Source organism: Brassica napus, chromosome C5 (assembly GCF_020379485.1).
Source record: "Brassica napus cultivar Da-Ae chromosome C5, Da-Ae, whole genome shotgun sequence".
NCBI classification, from domain to species: domain Eukaryota; kingdom Viridiplantae; phylum Streptophyta; class Magnoliopsida; order Brassicales; family Brassicaceae; genus Brassica; species Brassica napus.
Genome location: NC_063448.1, coordinates 44,920,346 through 44,935,502, shown reverse-complemented (window position 1 = coordinate 44,935,502; position 15,157 = coordinate 44,920,346). Strand labels below are relative to the sequence as shown.

At 34.9% G+C, this 15,157-nt stretch overlaps 1 protein-coding gene across 1 annotated transcript; it reads left to right on the top strand.

Annotated features, from left to right (window-relative positions):
- Nucleotides 1-12,319: 12,319 nt before the first annotated feature.
- LOC106446837 (actin-2) lies at nt 12,320-14,790 on the top strand. The gene is made up of 5 exons (XM_013888645.3): nt 12,320-12,561; nt 13,080-13,150; nt 13,229-13,622; nt 13,701-14,314; nt 14,397-14,790. Exons 2-5 carry the CDS (start codon nt 13,091-13,093, stop codon nt 14,460-14,462), a joined length of 1,134 nt encoding a protein of 377 aa, XP_013744099.1. The 5' UTR covers nt 12,320-12,561; nt 13,080-13,090; the 3' UTR covers nt 14,463-14,790.
- Nucleotides 14,791-15,157: the final 367 nt, after the last annotated feature.

Genomic DNA, 15,157 nt, shown 5'->3' with positions numbered 1-15,157 from the left:
AAGAAGAGCAGCAACTACTAGCTTACAAATTTTCATGTATTGCCACAAAGAACTATAAAATCAGTGCAGTGTCTCCAATTGATGATGAAGAATAAAACGATATATGAAAAAGTGAACAATTGGCAAAAAAAAAAGAGCAGCAACTACTAGCTTACAAATCTTCATGTATTGCCACAAGGAACTATAAAATCGGTGCAGTGTCTCCGATTGATGATGAAGAATAAAACGATTTATGAGAAAATGAGCAATTGACAAAAAAATAAAAATAAATAAATAAAACGATGTAGTATTTTTTTATCAACTCAAACTAAACCGGCTCTACCACAACAAGAACACACGCCGAATTCCGACGGAGGTTCCGACGGACTTCAATGTTGTCGGACGTTTGTGACGGATTTCCGACCAATTTCCGATGAAAACCAAAAATTTGAAGTCGTCGGAATTCCGTCGGCCATTTCCGACGGAATTCTGACGAAACATGGCTCGTCGGAATTTTCCGATGACTTTTTGACGACATTCCGATAAAACATGTAACCGTTGTAGTCGTCGGAAATTCGTCGGAATATACCGACGAACTTCCGACGACATTCCGATTAACAGATATAACCGTTACCGTAGTCGGTATTCCGTTAGAATTTTCCGACGAATTTCTGATGAACCATGTGACCGTTGCCGACAAATATATATGACCGTTGTATAGCCGTTTGAGATTGGAAAATACCGACGGTATTCCGACGGACTGCTTTACATCCGTCGGAATTTCGTCGGAATGTCGTCGGATGGCCGTAAGCAATTTTCTATAAATACAACCCCTCCTCATTCAACTCATTCACACTTCATTCTCTCTTCATTCTCATTAGTCATAACAATTCCGTGAAAATCATGTCTTCAGAAGTTTATTATCGTTCGTGGATGGATAAACCTCATTTGGATCCCAACACCAATTTGCTTACGAAAGAATACATTCAAGGGATTGGAGAATTCATGAGGCTTGTTCAACAGCAACCGGATGCAAAAAGTGGTATGTTAAGATGTCCCTGCTCTACTTGCAATAATAATAAGGTTATAAAAGAATTTAATGTTTGGACTCATTTGTATATGAAAGAGTTTTCACGTAATTATAAAGTTTCGTACCTTCATGGGGAAACTGGTTATGAATATGATAGTACTAGCGAACCTCAGCCTGTTAGTGAACTTCAGCCTGATATTAGGTTAGAAGAATTTAGAACGGATATAGATATGGTGTAGGTACTGAGCAGATGGTACATGATCATTATAGAGGGGAAGAACCAAATCCCGAATCTAGGAGATTTTTTGACATGTTGGATGCAGGAAAACAACCTTTGTATCAAAATTGTAGAGATGATCATTCAGCCTTATCATCTGCAACTAGATTAATGGGTATTAAGACAGACTATAATTTGGCTGAAGAATGTATGGATGCGATTACTGATTTTGTCAAAGGTATTCTACCTGAGGATAACCTTGCACCGGGTTCATACTACGAGGTTCAGAAACTTATTGCCGGTCTTCAACTACCGTACGAAGTGATAGATGTATGTATTGACAACTGCATGATCTACTGGAGAGCGGATGAGACACGGAATGTATGTAAATTTTGTGGGAAACCTCGTTATCAGGAGACGAGGGGAAGAGTTCTGATCCCGTTCAAAAGAATGTGGAATTTGCCTTTGACGGAAAGATTGAAGAGGTTGCATCAGTGTGAGCGCGCAGCAAAAGCAATGAGATGGCATGCAGAGCATTCCACAAATGGTGAGATAAGACATCCTTCAGATGCGAAGGCTTGGAAACATTTCCAGTCAACATATCCAGAATTTGCGGAAGAGAGAAGAAATGTTTATCTTGGATTATCTACTGATGGTTTCAGCCCATTTAGAAAGCATGAAAGACAGTATTCTCTATGGCCAGTTATTGTGACACCGTACAACTTACGGCCGAGCTTGTGCATGCGACGAGAGTTTTTGTTTCTCTCAATTCTCGTCCCCGGGCCAGATCATCCTAAAAGATCACTAGATGTGTTTCTTCAACCACTGATATATGAGTTGCAACAACTATGGGCGCATGGTTTTGAGACATAAGATGTTTCGTGCAGAGAAAACTTTCAGATGCGGGCAGTACTTATGTGGACAATAAGTGACTTTCCAACATATGGTATGTTATCTGGATGGACAACACAAGGAAGGCTATCATGTCCATATTGTCAAGAAGACACAGATGCTTTCTAACTAAAGAACGGAAGGAAAACGTGTTGGTTTGACTGTCACAGACGATTTCTACTACCTGATCATCCATACCGCATGAGTAAGACTTCGTTTACGAAGAACAAGCAGGTGTTTAATGGTCCACCTGAGGAAGTTAGTGGGAAAGATTTGTTGAAGCAGTTTAGGTATTTTGATGCAGAAAGGACGCCAAATGTAGGTGGACATGAAAACATTCGAGTCAGTGCGGTTGGAGAACTACATAACTGGCACAAAAAGAGTATTTTCTGGGATCTGCCATATTGGGAGAGTCATCTATTGCGGCATAATTTAGATGTCATGCATATTGAGAAGAACTTCTTCGACAACCTGATGAACACAGTCCTTAACATCCAAGGTAAAACAAAGGATAATTTGAAGTCAAGGTTGGATTTAGTCGATATCTGTGATCGTTCTGAACTTCACGTTGATGAGAACGGTACGGCCCCTTTTCCCATTTATCGGCTGGATGGTGCTAGAAAAGAAGAGTTCTTTGATTGGATTACAGATAAAGTGAAATTTCCTGACGAATATGCATCAAATTTGGGGAACTGCGTTGATAGAAGCGAAGGAAAGTTTATTGGCTTGAAGAGTCATGATTGTCATGTAATTATGCAGCGCCTCCTTCCGTTTGCTTTTTCAGCATTATTGCCACGTAATGTTCATGAAGCAATTGCAAGTATCTTATATTTTTACAATTTAATTTATTTTTATATTTAACAATTATGCTTATATAAACTTAATACTTATGAAAATTATGTCTTTTATCTATGTAGGGATAAGTGTTTTCTTCCGCGACTTATGCAGCAGAGTAGTGACTGAAGAGAATATTAATAATTTGAAGACAAACGCACCAGTCCGCATGTGCAACCTTGAGAAGATATTTCCTCCATCATTCTTTGATGTAATGGAACATCTTGCTATTCATCTCGCAAGAGAATTGGAACTTGGTGGTCTTGTGCAGTACAGATGGATGTATATTTTTGAGCGTTATATGCATCATCTGAAGAAGATGGTCAAAAATCAAAGCAGGGTGGAATGATCTATAGTGGCACAGGTGATCAATGAAGAAACTGCAATCTTTACTGAAAATTATTTTCCACCAGAAGACCTGCTCGGCATGATGACAGAGTGGAGAGATCAACATATCATGTTACTATCTCAAGCATGTTCAAGGAAATAGGACGACTTAGTGGAAAATTCACGAAGCGGAGACTTACGAACATTGAGCACGCTCATTTGCAAACATATTTGCTCACCAACTGTGAAGATGTTCTACAATATGAGAGGTAAAAATATTTATTCATTTATTGTTAGATTAATATTCAATAAATTTATTTCATATTGATAATATTTTTGTATTTAGTGTATATATGGCGGAGTTGCGTATGACTCACAGGCATGCAACAGAAGATGAGCTTCAACAACTTAGAGATAACGGATTTGCTTCGTGGCTTCGTAGTTATGTGAGTCATATATCATATTACCCTATGCAAATGAGTAGTTTAAATTTAATATAAACTAATTAACTTTTCAATCATATATGTTTTTAATTTATAGGTGAATGATGGTTTGGCCAGAGTATGTTCGATGATTGGATACGCGAATTTGTGCAGGAACCAAACTATGTGGTCAAATCATATCCAAAATTTTGTACGCGAGGATATGCATTCACAAGGAAAGGTCATTCTAAGACAACATATGATGCTAGTGTTTCATCTTCTTCCGGTGACGATGTCTACTACGGCAACATAAAAGAAATATTGGAAATCCAATTTCCTGGAATGGTTGGATTGCGTTGTGTAGTATTCTATTGTGATTGGTATGACACCACCCCAGATAGAGGAGTGAAGATTGATGCATTTGGTGTTACATCAGTTCATTCGCGGCGGAAACTTCAATATTATGATCCCTTCATTCTTGGTTCGCAAGCTGATCAGGTATGTCAATCTATTCATAATCTTTTACCAATATAATTAATTAATGTTATATATTTTACTAATACTTGTATAATTGATATGTATAGGTGTGCTACATCAGTTACCCTCGGGTGACGTACAGAGACGATCCATGGGTTACTGTAATGCAAATCAACCCAAGAGGACGAGTGGATGGAACTTATGATGATGATGAACCATTGCAACCAGAGTCTACCAGCAACGCCCAGGCAGTTGAAGATTTGGCAAATGTTGAACTCGTTGAGAATTTGACTATGTTTGGACTTGATGCTGTTGTACATTCAGAGCCAGAAGCCGAGGTTGGGGAGTTTGATGAAGATTCAGAAGATTCTGATTAGTTTTTTTTTATTATTATTGGTCCGTCGGAAATCCCTCGCAACATACCGACGACATAGCGACGACCAAGGGTTTCATTGAAGTTTGGAAATGTCGTCGGTAATTCGTCGGAATATACCGACGACATTCCGACGAACTTGCCTAGTTCGTCGGAATATCGTCGGTATATTCCGACGAATTACCGACGACATGTGTTTCTAAAAAAATTCAAACATAAAAATCTATAAATTTAGATGCCAAAACTATGAAAATAACACATAATAAGTGTTTAGTATAGTATTAGATCGCAACCGTTCAAATATAACAACTCATTAAAATATTTATGTATGCATATCATTGTTTTCATAACATCCCATCTTAACAATCATATACTTATACAATCATATTCATCTAATCTTGCACTACAAAAAATGTTGTTGTGTAAAATCGTGTTATAAAAACATTTTTATTGTTAAATCTTTATGCAAATACTATATATATTATCAAAGATTTGGATTTTGCATTTAGAAACTTATAATCAACACCCTAAACACTAAGTCGTCGGAATTCCGTCGGACAAGGTCGTCAGTATTCCGTCGGAATATACTGACGGACACCAATTCCGTCGGAATTTAAATTTGCCCGAGAGAACCAAACCGCGCGAAAATTTTCGCGAATCGCCAGTTGGTATATATTTAATTATACCGACGGAATACTGACGAACCCGTGTCCGTCGGAAACGTTAAATATAATAACCCTTCTTCTTCATTCTTCTTCCTTCTTCGTTATTTCCGCCTCTCTCTCAATCCTCTCCGCGATTTCTCTCTCTCTCTCACGGCGATTCCGGCCATTCTCGAGCTCCCATCACCGGCGAATCCTCTTCTCACCCTCATATCTCTTCCCCAAACCCCAAATCATGTAAGAATTATCCCAAACCTTGTTTTATCTCAATTGTTTAGGGTTTTGGAAGTTAGATCTCGGATTTTAGGTTGTTTGATTGAAAATTTTAGGATTGAATGGATAGTTTAGGATATATAAGTTAGGATTGTTGTTTGGATTGTTGTTTTAGTTTTTTTTGGAATTATTTTTTGTTTTTGTTAAAATTCAAAACGTTTTACTATTTTTAAAACGTTTTTTGATTTTTAAAAATGTTTTTCAAGTTTCCAGTAATAAACTATGTATAATAAAACGTTTTTAAAATTTTTTAAAAATATTTAACAACATTTTTCTATATTTATAAATTTTTTATAATTTTGTATACATATATATATATATATATAAATCATGTATAATAAAAAAATTTAAATTTTTTATAATTTTTTATTAGTTTCCAGTAATAAACTATGTATAATAAAACGTTTTTAAAATTTTTAAAAAATATTTAACAACATTTTTCTATATTTATAATTTTTTTATAATTGTGTATACATATATATATATATATATATAAATCATGTATAATAAAAAAATTTAAAATTTTTATAATTTTTATAAGTTTCCAGTAATAAACTATGTATAATAAAAGGTTTAATAGTTTTTTTTTAAACGTTTATAAAACCTTTTGTAAATATATAAATGAAAACATTAAAAATTGAAATGATTTGAAAACATTTTTGATGTATTAATTTTTTTTTTAGGTCCGAGGATGAACCCCGCCCCGCAGCCCGTCTTCGACGTAGTTCAGTGAGCAGTTCCTGTGCATCGGGATCGTCTGACGAACAAAACTCGGTTCCCGCATATATTCCCGCTCCAACTCCCGCTCCAGCTCCTGCTGCCCCTCCCGCTGCTGCTCAACAGGATCCGGGGGTCATTCCAGTTGAACAATTGGTTCAACAACCAGGTCGAGAGCATCTCCCGGTTCTCCAACCCAACCCACGACGAGGACATAGCACTTGGTTAGTATTTTTTTTTATTTGTAGCATTATGTTTTTTTTCATTAATTAACTTGTTAACTTGTATTTTTTTAAAGGTTCACCAAGTCGAGAAATGGCATTAGCAGGAGCATCAACCAGATAATGTACTCCATGCTCCGTTTTGGATATTCAAAGTGGAGTGTGATCCCTTCAGACGAACGAGAGTTGTGGTTTCGTCAGTTTGCGGTAGTAACTCTTCATTTTTTTTAAAGTATTTACATTTTTTTAAATATATTTACTAATTAAATTATGTTTGTTTTGTAACAAGAGTTCAAATGGCACTCCGATCTCACGGAAACAGTCCGTAAGAAATTCAACGAAAAGGCCATGGACTCTTATACGAAGCAGATAAACGCGTGGAAGACAGTTTGGCAGAAGAACAAGAGGCCACAGTTCATCAACGGGACGGTGTGGGAGCAGTTGATAATTGGGAGAAGGAAGAAACTGCAAAGACGTCTTCTAGGAACTCCAAGAACCGGAAGAGCGATCGTGGCGGGAAAGGTATGTATGTGCACAACCTCGGCGCTTGCTCTATGTCTACTAAGGATGATGAACTTGTAAGTTTTTTATTATTATTTATCTTTATATTTTTTAAATAAATATTTTATATATTCCTTGGCTAATAATGGCGGTTTTTTAGATCGAAGCAAATGACGGTAATCCCTTTGATCGTCTCCAACTCATTAAGGTGGCTCACACTAACAAGAAGACGGGTCAAATTCAGGACCTCGTGATCAAAGGTGTCGTTGATTTGGTGGAAGCTGAAATAGCATCTCAATCTCAGCCTCTCTCTGATGACGGCGATTCTACGGGAGCTTCAACCAACTTGTCTCTATTGCAAATAAATGAGATGGTTGAAAAGGTAATTTTTTTTATTAATATATTTTTTTTATTAATATATTTTTTTTATAATGTCGATTACTAACTTGTCCCTATTTACTAACTTTAAATATTTTTGTAGGCGGTTCCTAAAAGGAAAGGAGGCCGTTCAGTTGGGTTGGCCCGCCGTGCTTCTTCGTATCCGGCATCTTATTCGCAAGCTCTGTATGCTGATCCCATGATTCTCGAGGAGCTACATGACAAAAATGAACGGATTGGGGCATTGGAGGAGCAGAACACCACTATCCTTTCTGAGAATGCCACTATCCGTTCGGAGAATGCCACTATCCTTGCTGAGCTGGCATCCCAGAAGAAGTTCAACACCGAGATAATGCAGAAGCTAGATCGTTTGATGTCTTCGAGTTCTTAGTTTTTTTTCTGCTTTTTAAAACTTTCTGAATGTTTTTTTTTTCTATTTCGGTTTGTATGAATTTTAAACTTTCTGAATGTTTTTTTCTATTTCGGTTTGTATGAATTTAAATTCTATAATATTATTAGTTTTAAATTTCAGATTTTATTTATTTATTTATTTATTTTTAATATAAAAAAATATACAAAAATGCAAAATTAATTCGTTTTTAAAATTGATATATTCCGACGAACGTAGTCCTCGGAATATACCGACGGACTATGGTTCGTCGGAAAATACCGACGGAGAGGATTCCTCGAAAAATTCTGACGAACCATTTTCCGTCGGTATCTTCCGACGAACCATAGTCCATCGGTATTTTCCGAGGACTACGTTCGTCGGAATAGTCTGAGAAACGTTCTCCGTCGGTATATAGTTTTTCCGATGAACTCTGGTCTCGTGTGTCCGCATCGGAATATCGTCGGAAGTTCGTCAGAATGACGTTTCTCGGTATTCGTCAGAAGGTCTGACGAAATTCCGACGAATACTTTTTTCCGACAAAAAAATACCGACGAATTGGTTCGTCAGAAATTCGTCGGAATAGACCGATTCCGACGAATTTCTGACGATTTCGGCCATTAGAATCCCCATGTTTTCTTGTAGTGTACATCTGTCATAAACCAAGTTAACGTTTAAATAACATGTTTATGGTTTTAGGGGAATTAGTTTAAAATCGATAATGTATGTATGTAATTCAAAAAATAAAGTTGTACATGTGGTTTTTGGCATGATTTAAAAGTTCATGTGTGAAAAAATCAGGAACAACTAGTTCATAGGGGAATAAACCATTTTCTTGTTATTCATGTTGTTTTTGTATGATTTCAAAGTTTGTGTGTGAAAAAACCAGGAACAACTAGTTCATAAGGGACCATTTTCCCCCGTTTCTTGGGAGGGGGCTGGATAAGTAGTTGACATGTCTTTTGTGCCTATATTAATAAAGCCCAACAAATAACGGTTAAGTTCTTGTCAAATTTTGATTCGTGTAAATAACTCACTTTCTTTTTTTCAGCAATAATTCATTAACTTTAATAATTGAAGATGTCCTTCATTTTGTAAAGGTTACACCAGACCTCAAATTAAATAGAAATATTAAATTGGACTATCTATTTTATTTTGGCATCATTTCTTGTTTTTCTTTTTTCACATCTTTCTTTTTCAACTATTTTATTTACCCATTTTAATGTCGATTTTCATCAGTGAATTTATAATTGTGTATTTAAAATAGGGTACTTAAAAGGGATTAAAAATGAGAAGTTGGAAAACAAATTTCATGTACGTTATTGGATGTATGTTTCATGCTTGTATCATTTACTTTCAAATACTTTATTTTAGTATAATACAAATATATACTACTGTAGATCAATGGGAACAATATATTAACAGATAAGTAAATCTGGAACTTCATGATTGAAAAAACACTTAAACAGTATACCAGACAATATGATTTTAAAAATAAAAATGAATGATCCATTGGGTTTTTATTACATGTAGGGCTTAAACCATTTTCATTTTAGATGTAATCAATCCATATCCCAGAAAAGCAAAAACAAACTTTATGGGTGGATCGTGGTGTGCCACTACTAGTAAAGTGAGAGGGAGAAAAGATAGAGATCTCTAGGATCAATCAACCCGTTAATTACATTCTTAATCCAGATAAAACTAACCTTAATTGACTTTTCTACAAGAAAAGAACATGAATGTGGCCTGCCATATTTATGTAACTTTATATTATAAAAACATGAACATGGCCTGCCTCATATAACCCATATAATAAAGAGTGGGGATTAAATGTAATCATAATAGTAGCTATGAAAATCAGAAGTAGTTTCGTGATGATGGACACAACGTTTTCGTAGGTGCCAGCTTAACCCTCTCCCTCTGTCTTTTCGATTCTACTTACCACGTGCGATTCACGTGGATCGCGAAAAGTTGACTTTTTAGTTTTCATCTCTCAACATACATGTAAAGTTTACGAGGATGAACCGTAGTGTTTTTTTACTGTTGGGCAGAACACGACGAGGATTCTAGTATCATTGCTCAGCTTGCTAGTTGTTATGGCCCCGATGATTTGATCTAACTATCGTACGTTAAGTATACTCGGGTTGTTATCTCTCTAGATATAGAATCCAATACACACGTACCCACTTTCTGTAAATCAAAACAACCTATAAATATCCTGAACTGCATAGGTTAAATATCCAATTCAGGATAAATAAGCTATTAATACAAGTGCTCTATGCCAAGAGCCTCAAAACTTTGAGTCTATACCTAACGTTAGTGCTTGATATTCAGAAAGAACTTATATCCTCAAATATAGATATAGTTCATATAGTTTACAAAAAAAAAAAAAAAAAGATATAGTTCAAATAGGTTATCATCATCTAAGAGAGTTTTGACGTTAAGAGTACATGCATGGCATAATAAAATGGCTAGACTCAATGTATTGGTATCTCAACTCGACATTATTTATACCAAACATATGGTAAACATACAAAACTATTATCTAGGTGTCAGCAAGCATATATATAACTAACTAGGTGATATAATCCACACTCTATGCGGGATTAATTTATGTAAACAATTATATTTGGTGATAAACAATTGAGAAAATATATTGAATAATTGAGAAACCATTAACTATTAAATATATAATTAAATTGGTGGAAACACATAAATCAAATAAATCACATTTGTTTATTTACTATCATTTTATGATAATTAAATTTAAACAATACATTTATCTACTTTGTATATAATTAAATTATATGATATTAACATAGATATATAATATATCTTAATATGGTTGTCTATTAAATGAGACTTTATAATCATATGATATTATGATCATTTGTATCTTTTTCTAACAATTTTTTAAAATCATTGATAATAAAAAAATTCAAAGTGGAACTTTTAATAAGTTTAAATTTTATAAATGTTCTTGAAAATTAATTGCAAATTTTGAAATTAAAATATTTATGTTATTAGGGATATAAGTGAACTTTTAATTAATTTTCTTAATTAGTATACAAAATGTCCAAGTGAGACATTTCAAGAAAAACAGTGAATATATCCCAACACATCATGGAAGTCACCTTCTTTCACGGTATGATCTTACTATTCCACTTTAAAAAGAAAAAAATACGATTCGATTCAAATAGAAAAAGAATTAACTTTTTTACAAAAAAAAGAAAAAGAATTAACTAAGTTGAATTTTGTGAAATCTAGATGAACAAGCCAACCACGACCATCGTTGCCTGGATTGACTCGGTTAAACACTAGCTAAATAAATAAAAATATAATAAAAGAAAAATGGAAATGTCATTATACGCCGAGCCGATCACAGTGTCAAGCCATCTCAGCAAAAACAAATTAAATCTCAATTAACCCAAACGGATGAGATCACTGATCTATATTATCAAAAGAGAAGATCCATATAAATCACATCTAAATTTTTCAATTTGTTTACAATCATATGCCACTGAAATTTATTTACCTTTTAAAATTATTGTCTTTTACACTTTAATTAATGCATATCATAAATCTAACTTTGATTTAAAAAACGAGTATAAATGCATATTTATAGTAATTTTTATTTTGAATCATGTAAATGCATATTAATAAGAATTTTCTATTTTGAATTATTCTTTCAACCAGTTTTGGTAACAATACAATCGATTTTCATATCTAGTAACAATCAATTCAAAACAATTAATTAAATAATTAATGTGTGTAAATATATGTTTGTAGAAATTTTCTATTTCAAATTATTTGTTCTACCGTTAACTTTCTCATAGAATAATTAACTAATTAACTAAAATTTTGGGCTTCAACTAATTTAAGATGACTCAAAATATTATGTATCTTTATACAAACTTAAGCCCATAATTAATTTGTAATTATTTTAAATTTAATTTATACATTCTTTTTTAGAAATATTAATCTATTATATAAAAATCCGATAAAATATGTAAAAATCGTTAAGTATTACGATTAAATTTTACTCAAAAAAATCGTTAATCCATGATACAAGTTCTCTATTTTCTTCATATTTTTATTGAAAAAAATTAAAAAATATATGAAAATTAAATTTTATAAATGAATCGTTTAGTATAAACAAAAAAACTAAATAAATAAATAAATATCCGTGCGGTTTTGGAAATCAAAGTCTAGATAATAAAAAAAAAACTTCTTACTTAAAATATAAAACATATTTTAATAAAAAATCTAAAGAAAAAAATAATTATGAGTTATCTACTGGGTCAAGCAATGGTTGATCGGGTAGTCAGATTCCATATTTTAACGATTTTTACAAATTTTACAAATTTTATCGGGTTTTTATATAATAATTTTTTTAAACCCAAACCGGATTACATATAGGTCACTAGATTTACCGGTTCGGCTTCGAATCCGGGTCGAATTTAAAACACATTACAATAAATATTTAACACAAGTATAACATTTAGTATAACTTGCCCAAAAAAAACATTTAATATAACTAAAATTGAAAATTGAAAATAAATATACGTGAATTTAAAAAGGAGTTAACACGAGGGAAAAGGCTGTCTGACAGCCAGGTCAAGTTATCTTTACCTGTAGCCGAAATGATTCGTCTTTTTTTTTTTTGTTTGAATGGCCGAAAAGAAAGTTGAACAGATAAAACCCGCCTTATAAATTCAACATTACTTCTCCTCCTTCGTTATCGTTGGCCGTTTTATTATCTCCGGCGAGGAGAGAGAGAGAGAGAGAGAGAGAGAGAGAGAGAGAGAGAAGGAAGTTTAAATCGGAATCGTCTTGGTTCCTCGTTTCTTCTTCGATCTTTCTTTTCCAAGGTATACTTTCTGGATCTACTTTATCTGTTGGATCTAGATGTTTGTTTCCGGAATTTGGTAGAGATCTTGAACTTGAATTTGGATCTATGAACTCTCTATAGTCCTTTGACATTCCTATGAAATCGATTTCAGTTGACCGATCTCGAACTTGAATTTGGATCCATGAACATTCCTAGAAATCGACTTCAGTTGAGTTGACCGATCATGTTTTAGCTCGATCGAGCCACCAGTATCTGTGTTTGACTTTGATCTTGATCTCAATAGTGATAGATCCAGATTCAGATCATCTGGTTTTCATATGTAGAATATCTGAACTGTTAAGGCTAGATTGAAATCTCAACTGTTACGGTTAGTTATAGTTTGAGTAGCGATTGAGGGAAGTTATGCTCTGTTTATGGATGTGTTGAAGTTGCAAGATTATCGGTTTAGGATTTGATTGTAGTGTCATATGTTGAATTGGAAGCTATTTATGATTAGTTCTTGATTCAGTCAGGCTTCTTTTTCTAATGTGTTTGCAGCTTATAAAAAAATGGCTGAGGCTGATGACATTCAACCAATCGTCTGTGACAATGGTACGGGAATGGTCAAGGTTAGTACTTGTCTTCTCTTTACTCTTTTCATCAGATCTGTGGATGTTTCTTGTGCTTGATGCTACACTTGTGTACAGGCTGGTTTCGCCGGTGATGATGCTCCCAGGGCTGTTTTCCCTAGTGTTGTTGGTAGGCCAAGACATCACGGTGTCATGGTTGGGATGAACCAGAAGGACGCCTACGTTGGTGACGAAGCGCAGTCCAAGAGAGGTATTCTCACCTTGAAATACCCTATTGAGCATGGTGTTGTGAGCAACTGGGATGACATGGAGAAGATCTGGCATCACACTTTCTACAACGAGCTCCGTATTGCTCCTGAGGAGCACCCGGTTCTTCTTACCGAGGCTCCTCTTAACCCAAAGGCCAACAGAGAGAAGATGACCCAGATCATGTTCGAAACCTTCAACTCTCCAGCTATGTATGTCGCCATCCAAGCTGTTCTCTCCCTTTACGCCAGTGGTCGTACTACCGGTTAGTACATTTTTAAGTCTCTCTTTGTAGTCATTGATGATCTTGAAACTGAGCGCTAATTCTTTCTCCTTTGACCAGGTATCGTGTTGGATTCTGGTGATGGTGTGTCTCACACTGTGCCAATCTACGAGGGGTTCTCTCTACCACACGCCATCCTCCGTCTCGACCTTGCTGGTCGTGACCTTACTGACTATCTCATGAAGATCCTTACCGAGAGAGGTTACATGTTCACCACAACAGCCGAGCGGGAAATTGTAAGAGACATCAAGGAGAAGCTCTCCTTCGTCGCTGTCGACTACGAGCAGGAGATGGAGACCTCCAAAACCAGCTCCTCCATCGAGAAGAACTACGAATTACCCGACGGACAAGTGATCACCATCGGTGCTGAGAGATTCAGGTGTCCGGAGGTCTTGTTCCAGCCATCGTTCGTGGGAATGGAAGCTGCTGGAATCCACGAGACAACATATAACTCGATCATGAAGTGTGACGTGGATATCAGGAAGGACTTGTATGGTAACATTGTGCTCAGTGGTGGAACAACTATGTTCTCGGGGATTGCAGACCGTATGAGCAAAGAGATCACAGCACTTGCACCAAGCAGCATGAAGATTAAGGTCGTTGCACCTCCCGAGAGGAAGTACAGTGTCTGGATCGGTGGTTCCATTCTTGCTTCCCTCAGCACATTCCAGCAGGTATATATTCACATGATTTTTTCTTTCTTTCTCTGCAAATATAAGTAAAGGAGCTGATTGTTTAAATCTTTGGTGTCATCAGATGTGGATCTCCAAGGCTGAGTATGATGAAGCAGGTCCAGGAATTGTTCACAGAAAATGCTTCTAAGCTGTCTCAGGGAGAAAGGCTCCAAGCTGGGTTTTATAAAAAAATTATATTTGCTTTCTCCATTTGTTTGTTTCATTTCCCTTTGATTTCGTTTATGTGTGTGATAAACTCTCTGGGTTTTACATTACGTCTGTGTTTCAAGAAACCTTTGCGTTTTAGTCGCTTGTTTTGTAGCCCTGAGTGATCGAATTGATATATGCCTCTTTATTCCTTATTTTTCCATAATTTCTTTCAAAAACTGGGAAGAAAGAACCTTTGCATTGTTAATAACTTAATATAACGATTGTATCAGATGATATTTTTATTGATATTTGGCTTTTAATTGTTATCATGCAACCTTCATTTGGTATCAAGAGTCTGTATGATTGAGGCGTTATTGGTTTTCCATTTACATAGAAAACAAAACTACACTAACCGCAACAATGTATAAGACCACACTAACCGCAACAATTCTACTGCTGTACCACCAAACCATTCCAAGCATCTCGTTGTTATTATTTGATTTATAATCCTTTTACATAATGAACATCTACTCTATTAAATTAGAGTCTTATTTTTATCTATTTAGAAAAGTCGTTGCTTAAGTTTAAATTGGTCCTACTAGACTTACGTATATCATAAATGTTATTCATGATATAATTCAGCTAATGTATTTTCTATCCAAAATATATAAAATTTCTTAGTGTAACAAAAAC

Excerpts from the sequence above, each read along its gene's own strand:
- LOC106446837 (XM_013888645.3), top strand. The coding sequence starts at position 13,091 with ATGGCTGAGGCTGATGACATTCAACCAATCGTCTGTGACAATGGTACG. Across the intron at positions 13,623-13,700 it reads CGCCAGTGGTCGTACTACCG|GTATCGTGTTGGATTCTGGT; the intron begins GTTAGTACATTT and ends TCCTTTGACCAG. Across the intron at positions 14,315-14,396 it reads CCCTCAGCACATTCCAGCAG|ATGTGGATCTCCAAGGCTGA; the intron begins GTATATATTCAC and ends TGGTGTCATCAG.